This window comes from Chiloscyllium punctatum, chromosome 26 (genome assembly GCF_047496795.1).
Source record: "Chiloscyllium punctatum isolate Juve2018m chromosome 26, sChiPun1.3, whole genome shotgun sequence".
Lineage (NCBI taxonomy): Eukaryota > Metazoa > Chordata > Chondrichthyes > Orectolobiformes > Hemiscylliidae > Chiloscyllium > Chiloscyllium punctatum.
Window position 1 is genome coordinate 31,620,375 of NC_092764.1, and position 21,960 is coordinate 31,642,334.

At 39.3% G+C, this 21,960-nt stretch overlaps 1 protein-coding gene across 1 annotated transcript in view; it reads left to right on the plus strand.

The window, feature by feature from the left end:
- rnf166 (ring finger protein 166) overlaps positions 1-20,426 on the plus strand; it is a 68,036-nt gene extending 47,610 nt beyond the window's left edge. Inside the window, exons 4-6 of the mRNA XM_072596053.1 lie at positions 4,419-4,533; positions 5,555-5,662; positions 7,071-20,426. Coding sequence (XP_072452154.1) covers positions 4,419-4,533; positions 5,555-5,662; positions 7,071-7,136 — 289 coding nt within the window. The 3' untranslated portion in view covers positions 7,137-20,426. The remainder of the gene's footprint in view (positions 1-4,418; positions 4,534-5,554; positions 5,663-7,070) is intronic.
- Positions 20,427-21,960: the final 1,534 nt, after the last annotated feature.

Consider the following 21,960-nt stretch of genomic DNA (forward strand, 5'->3'; position numbering starts at 1 on the left):
CCCATTGGCCCACCTGGTCAAGATCCTGTTGTAATCTGAGGTAACCCTCTTCGCTGTCCACGACACCTACAATTTTGGTATTATCTGCAAGCTTACTAACTGTACCTCTTATGCTCACATCCAAATCATTTATGTAAATGACAAAAAGTAGAGGACCCAGCACCGATCCTTTTGACACTCCACTGGTCACAGGCCTCCAGTCTGAAAAACAACCCTCCACCACCACCCTCTGTCTTCTACCTTTGAGCCAGTTCTGTATCCAAATGGCTAGTTCTCCCTGTATTCCATGAGATCTAACCTTGCTAATCAGTTTCCCACGAGGAATCTTGTCGAACGCCTTCCTGAAGTCCATATAGATCACATCTACCGCTCTGCCCTCATCAGTCCTCTTTTGTTACTTCTTCAAATCATGTGAGACATGATTTCCCACGCACAAAGCCATGTTGACTATCCCTGATCAGTTCTTGCTTTTCCAAATACATGTACATCCTGTCCCTCAGGATTCCCTCCAACAACTTGCCCACCACCGAGGTCAAGCTCACTGGTCTATAGTTCCCTGGCTTGTCCTTACCACCCTTCTTAAACAGAGGCACCACGTTTGCCAACCTCCAGTCTTTCGGCACCTCACCTGTGACTATCGATGATACAAATATCTCAGCAAGAGGTCGAGCAATCACTTCTCTAACTTCTCAGAGTTCTCGGGTACACCTGATCAGGTCCTGGGGATTTATCCACCTTTACCCGTTTCAAGACATCCAGCACTTTCTCCTCTGTAATCTGGACATTTTGTGAGATGTCGCCATCTATTTCCCCACAGTCTATATCTTCCATATCCATTTCCACAGTAAATACCGATGCAAAATATTCATTTAGTATCTCCCCCATTTTCTGCGGCTCCACACAAAGGCCGCCTTGTTGATCTTTGAGGGGCCCTATTCTTTCCCTAGTTACCCTTTTGTCCTTAATGTATTTGTAAAAACCCTTTGGATTCTCCTTCATTCTATTTGCCAAAGCTATCTCATGTCCCCTTTTTGCCCTCCTGATTTCCCTCTCGAGTATACTCCTACTTCCTTTATATTCTTCCAAGGATTCACTCGATCTATCATGCCTATTCCTGACATATACTTCCTTCCTTTTCTTAACCAAACCCTCAATTTCTTTAGTCATCCAGCATTCCCTATACCTACCAGCCTTTCCTTTCACCCTAACGCGAATATACTTTCTCTGGATTCTCGTTATCTCATTTCTGAAGGCTTCCCATTTTCCAGCCGTCCCTTTATCTCCGAACATCTGCCTCCAATCAGATTTTGAAAGTTCTTGCCTAATACCGTCAAAATTGGCCTTTTTCCAATTTAGAACTTCAACTTTTAGATCTGGTCTATCCTTTTCCATCACTATTTTAAACCTAATAAAATTATGGTTGCTGGCCCCAAAGTGCTCTCCCACTGACACCTCAGTCACCTGCCCTGCTTTATTTCACAAGAATAGGTCAAGTTTTGCACCTTCTCTAGTAGGTACATCCACAAACTGAATCAGAAAATTGTCTTGTGCACACTTAATTCCTCTCCAACTAAACCTTTAACACTATGGCAGTCCCAGACGATGTTTGGAAAGTTAAAGTCCCCTGCCATAACCACTCTATTATTCTTACAGATAGCTGAGATCTCCTTACAAGTTTGTTTCTCAATTTCCCTCTGACTATTGGGGGGTCTATAATATAATCCCAATAAGGTGATCATCCCTTTCTTACTTCTCAGTTCCACCCAAATAACTTCCCTGGATGTATTTCTGGGGATATCCTCCCTCCGCACAGCTGTAATGTTACCCCTTATCAAAAACGCCACTCCCCCTCCTTTCTTGCCTCCCTTTCTATCTTTCCTGTAGCATTTGTATCCTGGAACATTAAGCTGCCAGTCCTGCCCATCCCTGAGCCACATTTCTGTAATTGCTATGATTTCCTAGTCCCATGTTCCTAACCATGCCCTGAGTTCATCTGCCTTCCCTGTTAGGCCCCTTGGATTGAAATAAATGCATCTTAATTTATTAGTCCTACCCTGTCCCTGCCTGCCCTGACTGTTTGACTCACTTGTGTTCTCAACTGTACCAGTCTCAGATTGATCTCTTTCCTCACTATCTCCCTGGGTCCCAACCCCACCTTACTAGTTTAAATCCTCCCAAGCAGTTCTAACAAATTTCCCTGCCATTATATTAGTTCCCTTTCAATTTAGGTGCAATCCATCCTACTTGGACAGGTCACTTCTACCCCAAAAGAGATTCCAATGATCCAAAAATGTGAATCCTTCTTCCATACATCAGCTCCTCAGCCATACATTCATCTGCTCTATCCTCCTATTCCTGCCCTCACTAGCTCGTAGCACTGGGAGTAATCCAGATATTACTACTCTCGAGGACTGCCTTTTTAAATTTCTGCCTAACTCTCTGTAATCTCCCTTCAGAATCTCAACCTTTTCCCTTCCTATGGCATTGGTTCCAATGTGGACAATGACCTCTTGCTGGCCCCTTTCACCCGTGAGAACATTCTGCACCCTCTCTGAGACATCCTTGATCCTGGGACAGGGAAGCAACACACCATTCTGCTGTTTCACTGCTGGCCACAGAAACGTCTGTCTATGCCTCTGACTACAGAATCCCCTAACACAATTGATCTCTTGGAAGCCGACATACCCCTCGTTGCATTAGAGCCAGTCTCGATACCAGAAACTTGGCTGTTTTCGTGCTACATTCCCCTGAGAATCCATTACCCCCTACATTTTCCAAAACAGTATACCTGTTTGAAATGAGTATATCCACAAAAGACTCCTACCTCTCTTACCTTTCCTTGAGTTAACCCATCTATGTGACTGTATCTGAGACTTGACCCCCTTCGTATAACTGCCATCCATCACATACTGTTGCTGTTGCAAATTCCTCATCGCTTCTAACTGTCTCTCCAACCAATCCATTCGATCTGATAAGATTCACATCAAACAGCATTTATGGCAGATAAAATCCACAGTAACCCTTAAACTCTCTTTAAACTCCCACATCTGACAAGAAGTACATATTACTGTACTAAAGGCCATTTTTGCTCCTTCACAATATCCAGACCCAGAAAATAACACCGTCTTATTCCTCTACAAAACACTGCCCCAGGTTAAATTAATAGTTCTGGCTTATATTTTAAGTTTAATCAAGAGACATAGCTCCAAAAACATATAATCAAGAAAGAACCCACTCTACTCACTACGCAGTCTTTCTGTTGGACACACTTAAAACAATGATTGACTTATCTGATTCTGTGCTGTGAACTTCACCCAAACATGTTCCTCCAAGATCAATTGTGAATTTCACTGCTTGTTAATTTTCCCAGATGCACTCCGATGTCCAGCAATACATGAATTCAAAACTACAAAGGCAGTAACTGTGCAGGTTGTCTGTCTCTCTCTCTCTCTCTCTCTCTCTCTCTCTCTCTCTCTCCTGGACTGTCCTCACCATGTGCTTCCTTTGTCTGTTCTTCTCCCTTTTAAAACTGCTGTTGTTTTGAATTTTTTTTTCCAAAGTTCAAAAACAATGCAGCAGCATATGAAACAGTAATTGCTGCTCCTGAAATTCGAGGAAATCACCTCCAACACCTAAAATACCTCAAAAAAGGAGCAGCTGTTGCAGCCAGAAATTTTTCCCATCCTCCATCTTGGATGCTCTGCCAACTTAGCAGCTGATCAATACCACATTAGCCCAAGACCATTTTTCTCATTATCAACAACTCCACCAATTTTCATTTCATCTGCAAACTTAGTAATTACACCTACTACATTTACTTCCAAGTCATTAATGTACATAACAACAGCAAGAGTCCCAGCACCAGTTCCTATGGTACGCCACTGGTTTCAGGCTTCCAATTACAAAAACAGCCCTCCATCATCACCCTTTGCCGCCTATTTGCAAGCCAATTTTGGATCCAGTTTGCCAATCCCATGGATTTTTACCTTTGAACAAGCTTTCGTGTGAGACCTTGTGAAAGATCTTAATTACTGAAGTCATGTAAACCTCATCTGCTGCACTACCCCCATTAATATATTTGTCACCTTTTCAAAAAAACGTAATTAAATTAGTGAGACAATATCTCCCTCTAACAAATCCATGCTGACTATCCCTGATCAGTCTTCCCTTTCCAAATATTGATTCATCCTGTCCTTCAGAATTTTTTCAAATAATTTCCTTACCAACTAATGTCAGACTAAGCGACTGATAATTACCTGGCCTATACCTGCCAGCCTTCTTGAACAAAGGAATCACATTAGCTATCCTCCAGTCATCTGGCACTTTGTCTGTGGCCTGTATTAAATATATCTCCTTCCTTGCTTTGTTACATTGCTAAAGATTTACAATTTATAAAAGCAAATTTTATTTTCCTTCAGCAATATTCCAAACCGTTCCACATTCATCTGCCCATACTGTGGAGCACGAAATCTTGACCAACAGGAATTAGTCAAACATTGCATGGAAAATCATCGTAATGATCCCAATAAAGTGGTAAGTGCCTGATTTCTGATTTCATATTCATACTAGAATGAACTGTAGGGTTTTCCAGTATATCTACAATAAAAAGTATTGTGCAAAGCGTGTAGTTTCTGTTCACAAGCAGTACTTGTGTTGCAATTTTAATTATTATTTTATATCAGTTGATTATTACAAGCTACTATGTCAGTATTTCCATTTGAATTTGCTATCAGTTGTTGGGTAAAAGTACTGAACTCTAGATGGCTCTATTGAAATAAGGTTCCACAGTGTAGTGATTGTAATGAAGTCAGCCAGCTGGACATCATAGAATGTGAGTTTCCTGATTGGGACTTTTAATTTTGGTCCATTCACGGAGCCCTGGCTGACAAAAAGAGGGCACGTCAGAGATACTGCCACTCTGATGCCTCACTGTGTATGAGGCAGTGCCATAGTCAAGGACTGCTCATGTATAAATAAAGGGTGATTTGGTAACAGAATACAGGCCTTTGTTGAGTTATTTCATGCAGTCTCTTTAATTGGTTGTTATCTTGAATTTTAATAACCTGAGTTATTCATCAACTGATAATAGGATGATGCCACGCTAACTGAACATTATTTTGTTAACATTGGCTCCATTTGTTAGGAATTCCAATTTTTAAAAATGCTATATGTTATCTAAAACCTTATAAATAAAAGGTGAACCAAAATTGTAGCCATTTCCTGTTGTTACCTTAATATGTCTTAGTTTATTCAAATAAAATTTGTATTTGCAAAAATCTCTCCTATTTCAATAAAAGAAAACTTTGAAGGGCCAGGGAAGAGATGCCAATGCATATTTTCATGGTTGGTTGTTGAAAACAAGAGAAGTGGTTTGAGGAAAATGTGTTTGAGGCATGTTATATAGCTTGTACTTTGTGAGTGTCACTTTCAATACAGCAAACCCAACAAAATTGACTAACAATTTTTGAAAACAGAAGAAGAAAACAGACTGGTATTTATTACTTCATCTTCTACATACTTAAGTTTGTTTTTTTTTAATCACTTATTTGAATAGGTATGCCCAATTTGTGTGGCAATGCCATGGGGAGATCCAAGCTACAAGAGTGCCAACTTTCTTCAGCATCTGCTTCACAGGCACAAGTTCTCCTATGATACATTTGTGGTGAGTGTGAGCTCTTCAGAAAATATTTGGTGTACTATAGTAGCTCAATTTCTAAGTTCACTGTCCAATGAATAAATTCATTGACCGATAGAGATCAAAATATCCCACTCTGGCAAGTGCATGAATATATGGATGCTATGTGAGGAAAGCTGGATTGAATTAATTTCCACTTGGATGATCCATCTCAACTCCACATTTCCAAACTATCCTCAGTTCCCTTATCCCTCAGTGCCCAAAAATCTGTTTTGCATTCACTCAATAATTGAGCGGCAATAGCTATCTGATGTAGAGAATTACAAAGATGCATAGCTCTTTGTTTAGAAATTTATCCTTCATCCTAAAAGACCAGCTCCTTATTTTGAGATTCTATGACACCCTATTCTGTATTACCCAGTCAGTGAAGCATCATCTTCATAAATGTTATGTCAATTTTAAGTAGACCACCCATCTAATTTGTAAGTTGTATACTGACAGACCTGCTGAGTATATCTAGCACATTTGGCTCCTGTTATTATTTTCTACAATTAGGTATTGGCAATACGCTACACTATCTTAGAAAACATTAGGATTTTATAAATTATTATTGACTATTTGTTCAGCAAAAGCTGTGCTGATTTATTTCATTCCAAATAAGATCAAAGAGTTAAATTTAGATTGACTACAACTACTTAACTTGATTATTTCTGTTCTTCATTATTTCAGTAAAAAAAGTTTTACAATTTTCCTATACTGTAAATCATGGATAATAGATACCATTATATGTTTATATACAGTTGGCATTATGGACCCTGTCATTTTAAAAGTGCAGATACGTTATACTGTAAATCATTAATCACTGTCCATTTCCAATGAATGCTTTACAATGCAGCATTTGTGCTGTATTATAACAAGAAATTATATCATTTTTATACTGTATGTTCAATTGATAGCTGCACATGACTGTTTTTATTAGCCTTAGCAAAGCACAAGTGAGACTTTCTTAAGTACAAACTAAATTAGTAATAACAACACAACCATTGAAGAATTCTGTTTATTCTGTGGAATTTCATGTTTTTTGAAAATGAAGAAAACAGTGGTCATTTGTTGATTTTATCCTTATGAGACACAAAGGCAATTATAGTTAACAATTTTACTTAGCGTAATTCAATTTTTAGATTTACATAAATGAATTAAAATATTGGGAGCTGTGAACACAAAGGTCATCTCCACTATAATTGAGAGTTTTGTTGTCTAAAATGTGGATTATCCTGCCTTTTTTTCATGCAATGACTTTCATCATCTAGTGAATTAAGGGAAAGAATAAAACCAAGCATGCAACTGTCTGAGTAGAAAGTATTTTATTTAACAAAGTCTATATTTTACTGGACTGGAATAATTTGCTGTTTTAATATTCTATTATTTGTTGCAGGATTACAACATTGATGAAGATGCGGCATTACATGCAGCAATAGCACTTTCTCTCACAGAGAAATGAAGCAACTGCCTGCATAGAGATCTAAGCAGACATCCTTTGTACACGTCACCTTCTCTCACCTGGCGAAGAGAGTGGCAATTTCCCAACATTCTGTAGGGTACTGTCATCCTCTGCACAAGTCACCTTCTCTCATCTGGGCAAAAATAGTGTCCCCGTCCCAATATTCAGTAAGGTGCTGTCATCCTTGGCACAGGCCATTTTTCTCTGTGCAAAGCGAGTGGCAATTTCTTAGCATTCTAACAGATACCATCACCTTCTGCATAGCCCACCTTCTCGATCTGGGAATAGATAGTGCTCAATTCTTAGTTTTCAATCGGGTGCTATCAACCTCTATATAAGTTCACTTCTCACACCTAGGCACAGGTCACATTCACTTCTCTGTATTCGAGAGGGTTCTGGTAACTCAGCTAATCAAGTAACCAGTTGGGTAACAAGTTTTTTTTGAATCATTAGTGTGTACCTATACCTTTTGTTCAGTTTAAATTTGTTCCTGCATTTTTCTGTGTTACAAATGTTGTACATTGTGGGGGTGTCTGTGTGAAAGAATTATTTGATTTACGGTTGGTGTTTTTAATGTTTGAGGTCATTTTGCATTACAAGAAATGAAAGCATATTTTTTAAAAAATACAGGAAAGATTGGAAAACTAGAGAATCATGTGAAGAAACCTTTCACCAGTGCTATGTATCATTTATGTTGTTGCTAATCAGAGCTCGAATTTAACAGTTAGCAGATGGTAAATTTAGTGAGAGATGTTGTAAACAGAGAGGTGGCAGAGTAGCTTGGATTTCATAGCTGTAGTTATAACTAAATTGTTGACATTCACTGTCAATATAATTGTGAAACTATCAGCAACTACTGGTGTTGCCACATTTGTTGTTAAATGTGGGAAATCCAGAAGCTGCTCTCACCCCTGATTTCCTCAGTGTTTCACAAGGCACACTGTTGAAGTCCTGTTGGAGAGAAAGCTTCAGAGCCCACTTCAGAAATTATGTGAACTTACTATTTGTGCTATTGGTCCTGCTGTATTAAGCACTGCTAAAGTTATACCTTGCTGAATAAGTTGTAATTGGGTTTAATAATGGCATACTCAGTTCTCAATTACTTCTGAACACCTTCTCTCACCTGAAAAATACTCATTTATGGAAATGTTCAATTTATCCATTATGTATGTCTGGACTTGTAAAGTAATTGTCATTTTTAAAGTTTATATTTCAGTTTCCAGCTTAATCTCATGTGTATATCTTAATCTTTATCATGTAATTGGTAAAATGATTGGAAAATAAGGGATAATTGCTGGTCATTACTTCCTAGTTTGCTGTCTGTGAGAATTTCTCAGTGATATCCTACATGGTGTCATCACTGCTTCTGATTGTTGGAAGTATCTTCAAGCTATCGGTGGAAGGAGCGTAATGTGATGAGAAGGCAGATCCAGCCATATAAACCACTAGGGACATTCTTTTGCTACCAGTTACAAAGTCCAGGCCAGTGTGTGTTGCTTTTGCATATATCTGACTATTTTATATATATATATATAGCCATCTACTGTGAATAATATATTTTCAGTTTTATATTTAGCGTACTGAATATAATCTATTGATAATATAATGGGGCGATAAAAATTGATGATTTAACTCTGACCTATACTGGCCTGAGTATGAATCACTAGATGCTCGAACTTTAGTTTTTCTTTAGAATATTGTTTGTCTTGTCTCATTCTTTGAGGTAACTCATTATTAATTCTCCACCCCGGAAGAATTATATACTTTACAGCATTCTAATTAGCTCAATAAGGTGCAGGTCATGCATTCCAATAACATTCACAGGCATTGCTTTAAAATGGGATAGGCTAGGTACTCGTGGCTATTTAAGTACTGGATGGGTAAAAAGTTTTTTTTAGATTAGATTAGATTACTTACAGTGTGGAAACAGGCCCTTCGGCCCAACAAGTCCACACCGCCCCGCCGAAGCGCAACCCACCCATACCCCTACATCCACCCCTTACCTAACACTATGGGCAATTTAGCATGGCCAATTCACCTGACCTGCACATCTTTGGACTGTGGGAGGAAACCGGAGCACCCGGAGGAAACCCACGCAGACACGGGGAGAACGTGCAAACTCCACACAGTCAGTCGCCTGAGGCGGGAATTGAACCCAGGTCTCTGGCGCTGTGAGGCAGCAGTGCTAACCACTGTGCCACCGTGCCGCCCGTTCTGGCTTTTCCAATAATACGTACGTATCCTGAACAGTAAAATAAAAATGCACTGATAAATAATATGCTTCTTCACAAATAAAAACAGTGTTGGAGAGGTTCAATGGGCTTGACAGCATCAGTGGAGAGAGCAATAGACCTAACATATTGAATCCACTGTTTTTCTTCAGAGCTTAACAGGCTGGAAAATGATGGTTATTATGTTGTTGGCTAAAGGGAAGGATGAGTGAAGGTAGCAGATAATGAGGGTGCCTAGAGAAAAAAGCAAAAGGAGTGCTAATAGTTGTAAAGGAGAGAACTAGATACAAAATAGTTGTAAATAGTCAAAAATAGGTTGGCCTTGCTGAAAACAAACCCATGCAAACAAGACACTGATGGGAGGAGGTGAATAATCAAAACGGAGGAAGGGTTCATGTACTGAAGTTGGTGAACTCAATGTTGAGTCCTGAAATCTGTAAAATGCCTTGGTGGATAATGAGGTATTATTCTCCAGCTTGTGTTGAGTTTCACTGAACCACTACAGATCTACAACAGAAATGTTAGCATGAGAATAAGAGAGTATTAAAATGGCAAGCAATTGGAAGATTGGGATCAACAGAGCAGAGTACTATATATTGTGCAAAGCATTCACAAATACAGAAGAGCCTGCACTGTGAACAGCAATTTAACCTGTTTTTTCATAACACCATCAAGGGGTCATGCAGGTCTACTTACTATTTGGCCTTACTATCTGTTGTAGCTCTCCAGTGATATTTAAGGATAATTATGCATGTTGATATGCTCTCAGTTCTCAGAAAACTGATGGTGTAAAACTATTGAGCTCTTTGAAATTACATGCCAAAGATGCAAATTGGTGTATTGGTAATTACACATGCTGTTCTATTTGACATCACGTGACATTATGGGCTGATTAGCAAATACATTTTGTCTTATTTTCAGAGCATTGTACAGCAAAATGCTACATGTACTGTACATATTGTTGAAACTTTCAACATGCTTGAAAATATAAGAGGATTTTAATCAACTAAATCAGCACATCTCTTTCACTGAAAAGATATGGGGGCAACATTGAACAGGATCTGAAAATGAACAGAAGGATTGTAATGCATGAATTGTTTCCAGTGCAGGCCACATGCAAACTCTGTGCTGTCTGTGCACTTAAATAATTACAGTGTGCAGCCAACGCTAAGCATATTATTAAGTGGTTGTATGCCTGACCAGAGGATTCAAAATTGTGAGAGGATAGCATGAGTAAAAGTTAGCCTATCCTACTTAAGCCCAGTGTGCACTTAATGTCATTGAATCCCTATGATGAGGAAAGAGACCATTCAGTCCATCCGTTCTGTACCAACCTGCTGAAAGACACCCCCCACCTTTCCCTGTAACCCTGCATTTACCATGACTAGCCCACCTAACCTGCACATCTATGGGATTTGGGAGGAACCCCTCGCAGACACATGGAGAAAGTCTGTGTAGTTTGCACAATCACCTAAGGCTGGAATCAAACCCTGGTGCTGTGAGGCAGCAGTCCTGACCACTGAGCCACTGTGCCACCCTTCCTTAAAGGGAGGTGCATGTGGCTGAAGCAGTTGCAGTAACAAATTATTTTTTACATGGGAAACACTCAACATTGGCATATAGTGACTTAAAGTGGGTTCCAAGACTTGCCCATGATGAACAGGGGGCATTGGTGGAGAAGTGGAAAGATGTGAATTTTTGATAGGACTCCAAAAGTCAAGATAAACTTTCAAGATAAACTTTGCAAAGTTTATGCTGTGGAGGTCTATGCTAGGAGTCAATAATCTGGCAACACAACGAACATTAATGACATCAAACCCTGGATGTATTCAAATACTAGACCAGAGCACAGAGGAGCTGATGTCTGGTAATCTGTCCTTCAACTCATTGCTAAGATGCCACCCCAGTGGTGTGGCAGTTCTTCTGTGTAGGCCAGATCTGTTTGTCGTATCTCATAACTTTCATCCTCACATCCTTGTCACCCCATCAATGTCCTTGTTGTTGATGGTCAATCAGCCAAGCAGAGTGCTATGATCCAAAGCTAGAACAGATATGGCCAAACTGCTGAAGCTCTTGCTGCCAATGGAAATACCTTGCACCAAGCATGCTGCAGCCACTGAGGTAAAAATGTGTCAGAGTACTAGGACAGAGAAAGGTGCAAGAAAAGTCAGCACCTAAGTGAATGCGCAAGGGAAATTAGCCTGCTGTAGTTTAATTTATAAATTTAGCTTGGAATGTTTATCTTGCATTACACCAAGGCAGGCACTGTGATGTGATGGTCATGGTTAAAGGGAACATTAGATACAAGACTAGTGAATGGGAAATTGGGCTGGTGATTACTGGTATCACAGACCAGTGAAACTGTCATGGTCACCATCTTTCTCTTGCTCCACAACCATCTCACTGGTGTTCGTTTTACCTGTGGCATGGATTATATTCTAATGATGGTAAGATTGTGCTCCATGTAACATGTCGCTGAGTACTGTTGATCTCCCCCCATAGAGATCCAAGCTCTGGTAGCATTGGGTTGAATTTTCCTGCTCGTGATGTTGAGCTTGGAGGCGAGGTATCCCGGAGAATTGGGGAGAGCCACATTAAAACCTACCTGCATCAACAGGTTAATCTTCTGGACGGTGAGAACCAGGAATTGATGACCGCCCCATTGAAGTGAGCAACAAATTGAGTTGTTCACATGTATAATTTTCCAGGTGTTCAGGCATTCTACAGATGGTGGCGCAGTTCCCCTCCCTGGACCCAAGGGGTTGCTCAACAAAGGAGACTAACCTGAACCAGGCCAGGTTAGGTGAATCGTGCCCCAAAGAGTGGACCACCTACTGGTCCAATATGCTACTCCAATACTATGCTTGAAGTGGACAGTGGTTCTGCCACTAGCAATTTTAACCTAGGTCACCCTCCACGTTGAAACATCCCTGCAGGACCTGGCTCTGCTGCTAGGATTGCCATGACTACAAAAGTTGTAGCTCTTCTGTTTGGGCCAGTGAATCAGGAAGTAAATGCAGTCCATAAGTTGATGGTAGTGGAGTCATGTGAGAAGATTGTATTGTTGGATGCTGTGCCAATCTCTGGCCTCCATTTGGTCCCAAATCACATTCCCAAAGTTCATGGGAAAATCCTAAACAGGGTTCCAGTATAGCAAGGTGTATTTATGATATTTCATGCATGCATGATATTTGTTGTGCAATAACTCTTGTCATACAGTAGCGATCCCTTGGTTATAAAGACTCAAAGACTGATGGCAGAGTGGACTTCTGCAGAATGAAGCCAACAAAGCCTGAATTTTACAAATGCTGGGAGTACTGCTCATTCATGGGAAGAACTATCATTCCTAAACAGCCTGACCATCGAACAAGGTCTCCCCACAGCAATAAAGTTGTCCAAGCAGCCTTGAGGAATGAAGCATTGACTTCTATCCTTCACCCGATGGAAGTCTAGGTCTGTAGATGAAAGAAACATAGATCCCAGAGAGAGGTAAATTAGGCTATTACACGCAGGGATCGGGGAATTGAAAGGCGTGCTGGTGTGGGGTTACAGTACGGATTTTATTTGCCAGCTTTAATACCTTGTTTGGTGGGGTAAGGGATGAGGGAATGTTTTTTAAATTCAACAAATACTTAAACGATCAATCTCTTCCTGCTTTTTAAACCAGTTGTGTTCCAAACTTGTTCTTGCCCATCATGGATCCATACCAACTATAATTTTGCTGCATAATATTTGAATCAAATAGTTTGTTAGCAAACTCAAATGTGCATTAATTTCTTTTCTAAGACTAGCAATCTATCAATTTTAGAGTTTCTTGAGTTTGTCGCTGCAGTAGTCAGTAAGGCAAGTGGAGAGTATTCTATCACATGCTTGACTTTTGCCTTGTAGATGCTGGACAGGCTTTGAGGAGTCAGGAAGTGAGTTACGCACCACAGAATTCCCAGTCTCTGATTTGCTCTTGTGGCTACTATTTATGACTGGTCCAGTGAAGTTTCTGGTATATGGTTAAACCCCCAGCACTCAGTGTTGATGATAGGAGACAATGGCTACTGGGAGGTTCCACAAATGCCAATTGATGTGTTAATACAATTCAGTGATGTTAATGATGTTGAGACAGTTAAATTCTGTTTTCTTGGAGAGGGTCATTACCTGGTACCTAGCACAAACATACCTGCCACTTATCAGCCCAAGCCTGAATGACTTGCAGAGGTTAATTTGTTCCCCAGTTGCATCAACTTGTTCACATTTATAAACTGTTGTAGTATTCCTTATAGAACTTCAGTCTTTGTATCTCAAACTTTTGGACAAGAAATTTGAATAGTGTGTTGCTATCATAGAACATAGAAAAGTACAGCACAGAACAGGCCCTTTGGTCCACAATATTTACTGAGGATTATTCCTAATGTAAAATAAAATAACCTAACCTATGCACCCCTCAATTCACTGCTATCCATGTGCATGTCCAGCAGTCGCTTAAATGTCCCCCAATGACTCTGCTTCCACCACCACTGCGGCAATGCATAACATGCATTCACAACTCTCTGCGTAAAGAACCTACCTCTGACGTCTCCTCTATACCTTCCTCCTAATATCTTAAAACGATAACCCCTAGTCCTAGTCAGTCCTGCCCTGTGGAAAAGTCTCTGGCTATTGAGGCTCTATCCAAGCCTCTCATTACCTTGTATACCTCGATCAGGTCACCTCTCTTCATGTTTATCTCCAGCGATAAAAGTCTGAGCTTAGTCAACCCCTCTTCTTACCACAAACCCTCCAGTCCAGGCAGCATCCTGGTAAACCTTCTTTGCACCGTCTCCAAAGCCTCTGTATTTTTCCTATAATAGGGCAACCAGAACTGGAGACAATATTCCAAGTGTAGTCTCACCAGGGGTCTTGTAGAGCTGAAGCAAAACCTTGCAGCTCTTAAACTTGATCCCTCCCTGTTAATGAAAGCCAAAACACCATATGCTTTCTTAACAACCAAGATCCCTCTGTTCCTCCACACTGCTAAGAATCAGGTCTTTAATCCTACAATCAGCATTCAAGTTCCACCTTCCAACATGCATCACTTTGCATTTATCCAGGTTGAACTCCATCTGCCATTTCTCAGCCCAGCTCTGCATCCTGTCTATATCACAGTACAGCCTGCAATAGCCCTCGATACTATCAATGGCACCTCCAACCTTTGTGTCATCGGCAAATTTACTAACCCACCCCTCAACCCCCTCATCCAAGTCATCTATGAAATGACTATCATTGTTACCGGGAACATTACTTCTGTGACAATCATATTTCTGTGATGTTCTGGTGATTGTACTTCCCGGAGTGAGCCAGTGACCTATGTATATTTGACCCACTTGCACATTTTTCCATCACAAATTAAGCATCTTTCTTTCAAAACTTTGTTTACTGCTATTGAACTTGTTGAACTAGTAGTGTATGAATCTTCACCGTCTTCACGCATTGCATTAAAATATGTATCACCATCTTTGTTGCATTTTTGTGAATGATCTGATATTAACAGTCAAAGAAAAATGCAACTTTGCCTGTATATTAACTATTGCAATTCACGTACTAGGACACACCAATTCCTTTGTACCTCTGAGTTCTGCGATCTCTTTCCACATGAGTAATATTCTGCTTTTCTGTTCTTGCCAAGTGGACAAGTTCACATTTTCTTATTTTATATTCAATATGCCAAATCTTTGCAACTCTGTCAACCTACCTGTATTACTTTGCAGAGATTTACAACTTACTTCTCTGTCTATCTTGGTGTCTTTAGCAAATTTAGCAACCATATATTTGGTCACTTCATCCAAGTAATTGAAGAAAATTGTAAATATTTGAAGCCCCAGAACTGAACTTTGTGGCAATCCACTTGACACCACTTGCTAATCTGAAAATTATACAATTATGCCTCCTCTCTGTTTCCTGTTAGCTAACAAATTCTCTGACCACCCCACACCTGAGCTCTTATTTTGTACAGGAGAAAGTGAGGACTGCAGATGCTGGAGATCAGAGCTGAAAAATGTGTTGCTGGAAAAGCGCAGCAGGTCAGGCAGCGCTTCGGGAAGAAGGGCTTATGCCCGAAACGTCGATTCTCCGGCTCCTTGGATGCTGCCTGACCTGCTGTGCTTTTCCAGCAACACATTTTTCAGCTCTTATTTTGTACAGTGGTACATTGTCAAATGCCCTCTGGAAATTGAAGAGCAGCAAATCCACAAGCTCCCTTTTATCCACACTGCTTATTACTTCAAGAATTCCAGTAACTTGGTCAAACATGTTTTCTCTTTCACAAACTTTGATTGGATTGACTTTGTTTGGATTGAGATTTTCTCTCATTGCTTTTCATTAAATTTTGCCCATCTTCTGACCTTCGATTCATCTTTGTCAAATTATATACTTGTACTTTCAATTTGATTGTTTTTTTATGTTCGTTTGTTAGCCACAGATGGCGCATCTTTTCTTGAAAACCTGCCTTTATCAATAGAATGCATCTTTTTTGAGTAATTTGCAAAATCCTGTTAAATATCTGCCATTGTATTTCTACTCACCTACCTTTTAGCTGTGTTTTCCAGTTCAATTTAGCCAGTTTTGTCTTCACGTATAGATACTTCCCATATTTAAGTTAATTTTGCTAGATTCACTCTCCTCCTATTCAAATTGTACTTGAAACTCAATTAGATTTTGATCATTTGCTAGTTGGGGTGGGGTGGGGGGTAAGTGTGGAGGAGTGGAGGCTTCAAATTAATTAATGCTGTTTCATTGCACTTTATCAAACCTAGTACAGTCTGCCCTCCATTTGGTTCTAGAATGTGCCATTCTAAGATACTGTCCCTAAAACACCCATGATCTCATCCTTTACCTGTTTCATTCATTCAATATAAAATCACCCAAAATGATCACTTTACAATGCTCACAAGTCCCCATTATTTCTCAGTGTATTCTACATCTGACGGTAGCAAATTGTTAGCCTATAAATGACTCCTCAAGTGAATTATTACTTTCACTATTTCTCATCTCTAGCCAAAAAGATTCCACGGAATTAAGGTAATCTCGGCCTATTGTATCAGCAGTATCCTTTAATTAATAAACCTGCCCATCCACCTTTATGTTAGCTTCCTCTACTTCCTAAATGTGACGTACCCTGGATTATTCAGGTCCTAGTGTCTTCGACCTTGCAGCATTTTTCTGTGATGGCTATCAGATCTCATGTTTATTTGTAATTGTCTTATCGATTTGTCTCTTTTGTTATGAATGCTTTGTATGTTCAAATACAGAGCCTTTAGATTAGATTACTTACAGTGTGCAAACAGGCCCTTCGGCCCAACAAGTCCACACCGACCTGCCGAAGCGTATACCACCCAAACCCATACTCCTACATTTACCCCTTCACCTAACACTACGGGCAATTTAGCATGGCCAATTCACCAAACCTGCACATTTTTGGATTGTGGGAGGAAACCGGAGCACCTGGAGGAAACCCACGCAGACACAGGGAGAATGTGCAAACTCCACACAAAGAGTCGCCTGAGGTGGGAATTGAACCCAGGTCTCTGGCGCTGTGAGGCAGCAGTGCTAACCACTGTGCCACCGTGCCGCCCAGCTTTAGTTCTGTTGTTTAACTTTTTTTTGAACTTCCAGCCTCATCGAGTGATGCACATTTAAGTTTGTTCTTTTTATTCCTTCCCACCCACTCTGATCATTATTTCTCTTACTGCTACCTTGCTCTCTTGTCTCATCTATTTAATAATCATGCCTCCCTAAACGTTTTTGCTACTATTCGTTCATCGAATGTGGTTGTTCCAGGCAAGGCCAACATTTATTGCTCAATCATAACGATCCAGAATGCAATTTATATCAGCTACATTGTTGTGGATCTGAAGACACACAGGCCAGACTAGACATGGATAGCAGATTTCCTTTTTGAAATGACATTAGTGAACCAATAAGTTTTTAAGACAATCAGCAGTGGTTACACAGCCATTAGGGGGGCTTTTATTGCAAATGTGTAATAATGTATGTAGATTAACAGTGTACATAATGTATGTAGATCCTTTTACTATTTAAAAATCAGGAACCATTTATTTAAAGAATGGGCTTAGTTGGTGAGCTTGGGAAAAAAAAGGAAGTTGTCAACTTCCAGTTCTCTCTCAAATTTTTCAAATGCAAGTTGGTTTTATTTCACATCGATACAGAAAGGAAAAGATAACAAAGCAATTACTGTAATTTGTTTCGATAGCTTGATTATTTCACATTTACTTGTCAAAAGAGGCACATCTATATGGATAACAACTGTTTTAGCCAACTTCATATTTAATGTCACTGCACAGATATGACACTAAACCATGTGGGCTTCCAGGCACAGCAGAGATGAATGATTGTGTCCATCCTTTTTCAAAATTGGGCTTGTGCATGAAAGACCCTGCACACTTCAAGACTTCTTAGTGATTTTATGCTGCTTTATAGAATAAACTAGAGTTGCCATTGATGTCATGTCCTGGTGCCATCATTGGTGAAAGTAAACTCCACAAAGAGTTGGGTTTTTGCATGATTGCACAACATGTGCATTTAAATTAACAAACCAGTATCTCCCCAGAATGTAATCACTATTTTTCCTTTATGCCTCAATGCCTATGTTCTATCATGTCAGATCTGGTTTTGTTTTGGGATTTTTTTTTGTAGCATCTACATTTTGTTTTTTTTAAAGAATTTCAGTTTCTTCCCATTCTACAGTTTATTTCCTATCAATGGAGCATATATACTATAGACCCCTGCCCACTCGTGCATAGTAAGGCACTTTTTCTGGAAAAAATGCTTAAGGTTCCCTACTCTTGCATAAGCGCAGTAACTGTTTATAGCCACTTGAGTGCAGGAAAGCTTTACTGTAAAATTAGAATGAGGTTGCAAGATGAGCATTAAATCTTAGTGACTGAGAAAATCTAGTAGAGTTGACCCTCTAAATGTCTGAACTGCATTCTAAGTGTAACTATGTTAGTTGCAGTTGCTTTATTGAGTCTTGATTTTACTTTTTTTAATTACACAGATACTTTTTTAAGGAATATAAAACCCAAAAGTGAATTAACGGAGTTAAGATGCAAATCAGCCATGATCTATTTGAGTGGCTGACCAGGCTCCAAGAGGTGATTGGTTACTCCTGGGTTGTTTTATTTTGTGATTTCAGTTCCTGAATTTATCTAGTCTAGATCCTAGTAGATTCTGTTTCTTTACCACCAATCAGAAAAAATATTGTACTGGTAAGGAAACCTCATGTATTAAATTCGAGCTCTGAAAACATTCTTACATTTGATTATATTTCTTTGTACTTGTTTTACATTTGTTCAAGCTTGAAGTCAAGCTGATCCATTCCTTGTAATCTATGCTTTCTGATGGATCTATGGGGACTTCCAAATATCTTAAAATAATATGATTCTTCTATGTTTAAGAGGGAGCATAAATGGCCATTTAGGTACACAAGTCAGATAAATCACTAAGGCAGGATCCTTCCACATTAACAACTGGCTGAACCAAAAAAAAACTGAAGCTTAGTACTGAATTAATATATATTTTTAAAGCAACACACTCATCAAGCTATTTCTACAGGGTAGTAACTGGAAGAGCAACTAAAACATGTAACAAAAAAAATTGAGTGCGATTTGCTTTGGTTTGAGACATCTTCACTTTAACTCTAAGGTTCAAATAGAAATGACCTAAAGGGAAAAAGGTCCATCCTCTTTTATCAGTTTTGCAAGTCACAGGTTAATTGAGGTCTATCATTTTCAGTGCATCTACCTAAATATGAATTAACGAAAATGTCATTTGGCTCAAAAGGCTCGGTTTTGGATAGCCAGGATGTGATGGAAATTCCAGTTGCTATAAATCTCAGAAATGTTTTTCCAGTATTTAAGGGTATTACATTTTAGGAAGAGGTTAATTAGTGCTTAGTAGTGTGAGGAATACAGCAATCTGTACGAAGTATGTGCTTGATTAGGTGGAACCAAAAATCTATTTATGTAGATAAGTATTTAATACCCAAATTCTAATTGAAAAGTTAGATTTTGGTTTTCAGTACAGTGAGTACAGAAAATGTGACTTTAGTTTGTACTGCCAATAGAATAAAAAGAAAACCATTGAATTCTCTTTCAGTGTTACATCCTCCACCTTACTGAGCACAAAGAAAACTTCCAGTTTGTTATTTTATAAAAGTGATTTTGATGTAGCAAAATGATATAACCGTGTGAATGAGATTTACTTAATAAATGTGTGAGATCAGTGTTTCAAATTGTTTGGACAACTAGTAGAATTTTCTGGTGACTTGCAATTTATATTTCCAAGATAAGAACATAAGTTATTTTTCTTCTAAATCAGTATGTAAATTAATTTATTATTTTATTTAAACTTTTAAATTGTTATTTAACTTCCTTACAACATTATACTTTATGCTTGTAGCTCACTAGCAAAAATCAAAACATAGAATATTAGTTACCAGTAACTTTGCTAGCTGCTAGTCTTAATTTGAACACTGTATGATATTGTATCTGAATTGAAATTGTAATGTAGGTTTTAAAACAAAAGGTTTTCCTCATTGTTCTGGTCATGCAATTACTCACGCAGTTCTGAATTTTAAATTGGCACCCTTTGATAATTTAAATTTCTGATGCCTTTGCATCTAATGGAAGTCAAGTTATAATACATAGGCATGTATAAAGTATCATCTGGGACTAGCTAATGACAATAATTAAGTTTGCCTGATGCCTGAGTTCATGGAGGCAAGGCTACTGAGCTAGTGTTTTGGTGTGGTTTCTTTACTTATTCCAGTTCAGTTACAATCCTGCACCTGCAGAGGTGAGAGATACAGATTCCACATTCTTCCATCAAGCTGCAAAAAATGACTGTAGAAAACTTATGCTATAATACAAACCTTGTCTAATTTTCTAATATTTTTAATGTACTACAGTTCACATTTTCAAACTAGTTTTTTAGAAATTGTTTGTTGCTGTGTGAAGTTAGTGTGTACATTTGGATATTTTGTAAATAAAATTTTGCTTGTTCAGCAACTAAAGGCTATTCGTTTCATATTTCTTCTTAATTCCAACATCAGTTGATCAAATTAGGTGTCAGAATTAAACAACTGTTTCTCTCATGGGAAAACTCAGACATTTCGAGTTCATTTTTAATACTAATTAGCAGTTTATCTTTGGGCTGGTGAGCAAATTAAGCCAAAATAATTGGTCTGAGGAGACGTGATGCATATTGAGATTCCACAGCCATCTTTACACACTGATCTTTGTGGAAATTGCCTGGGCGGTTTCAACTTCAGATGGGTGGTTCCCCTGTTTTTGGGATCCTCTGAGTGTCGTAGACCATAACCAAATAGTTACCAAAAAAAATCACAGACTGATTCCCCCAACTACCTCCCAAACTGATTACTCTTAACTGCCTGAGCACCTGACTGTGGCCCCTCCAATCAGACCCACCCAACTACCTCTGCCGACCTTGCTAACCCCCAACTGTCCTTCTGAGCAGACGCGACGGTCAACCTCCTGGTTACTCCGGTTTTCTCCCACTGTTCAAAGGCATGTGGATTAGGTCGATTGGCCATGATAAATTGCCCATAGTATCCAGGGATGTGTAGGCGAGGTGGATCCGCCATGGATTTGTGTGGTAAGGGGATGGGGGAATGTGGTTCAGGGTGAGATGCTCTTTGGAGGTTTGATGCAGACTCGATAGATCAAATGCCCTCTACCTGCACTGTAGGGGTTCTATGATTCACCACCCGATTATCTTCCTAACTCAGTCCAGCAAGTCTTCCAGATCCATCCTGTCCGTCTTCATACTTACCTCAGCCACTCAGTTACCTTATGATCTATTTACCCCACCACCCTATCCATTCTTTCATTTTTTTCCTATTCACTGCTAACATTCATGGTGTATGTTTAAACTTACAATATGGCAACTATAAGAAAGGAGGGGAGGGGGTGTTATACCTTTCTTTGACTGCGGCAATATGTCCCAATTGACACTGCACTTCACATTTTTAGAAAAAACAGGCTCAGGAGACCCAGCAAGAAATGCAAAGGAAGGTCTGAGAGTTTTTTTGATTGCTGCTCCATGCAAGATCTGAACTACAATAGATACATCTGTAACCACCAAGATGTATAAATAATAACAACTTGCATCAAGGTCCTTAAATTCAACGCCAAGATACATAAAGAGATAATAGGGCAGATGGCAAAATAAACCTTGATCAAAGGGGTAAGTTTTAGAGAGCAGAGAAAGAATAAAAGTTTGAGAGATGGTGTTCTAGATTCTCAGCATTTCAACGCACAACTTCAAATGATGAAGCCATTAAAACTAAAGATGTGCTAAAGGCCAGATGTCCTAGAAAGATATCAAGCTGGAGGAGCTGCAAAAGTGGGAAAAGAAAAAAATTTTGGAAGGATTTGACAACATGAATGAGAATTTGATATCAATGCAATGCTGTACTGGAAGCCAAAATAGGTCTTTGAGCACTGGATGTGATGGATGAACATGATAGGATGCGGGCAACAGAGCTTTAGATGAGTAGGATGTTTTTCCAAATTATGTTGCCAAGG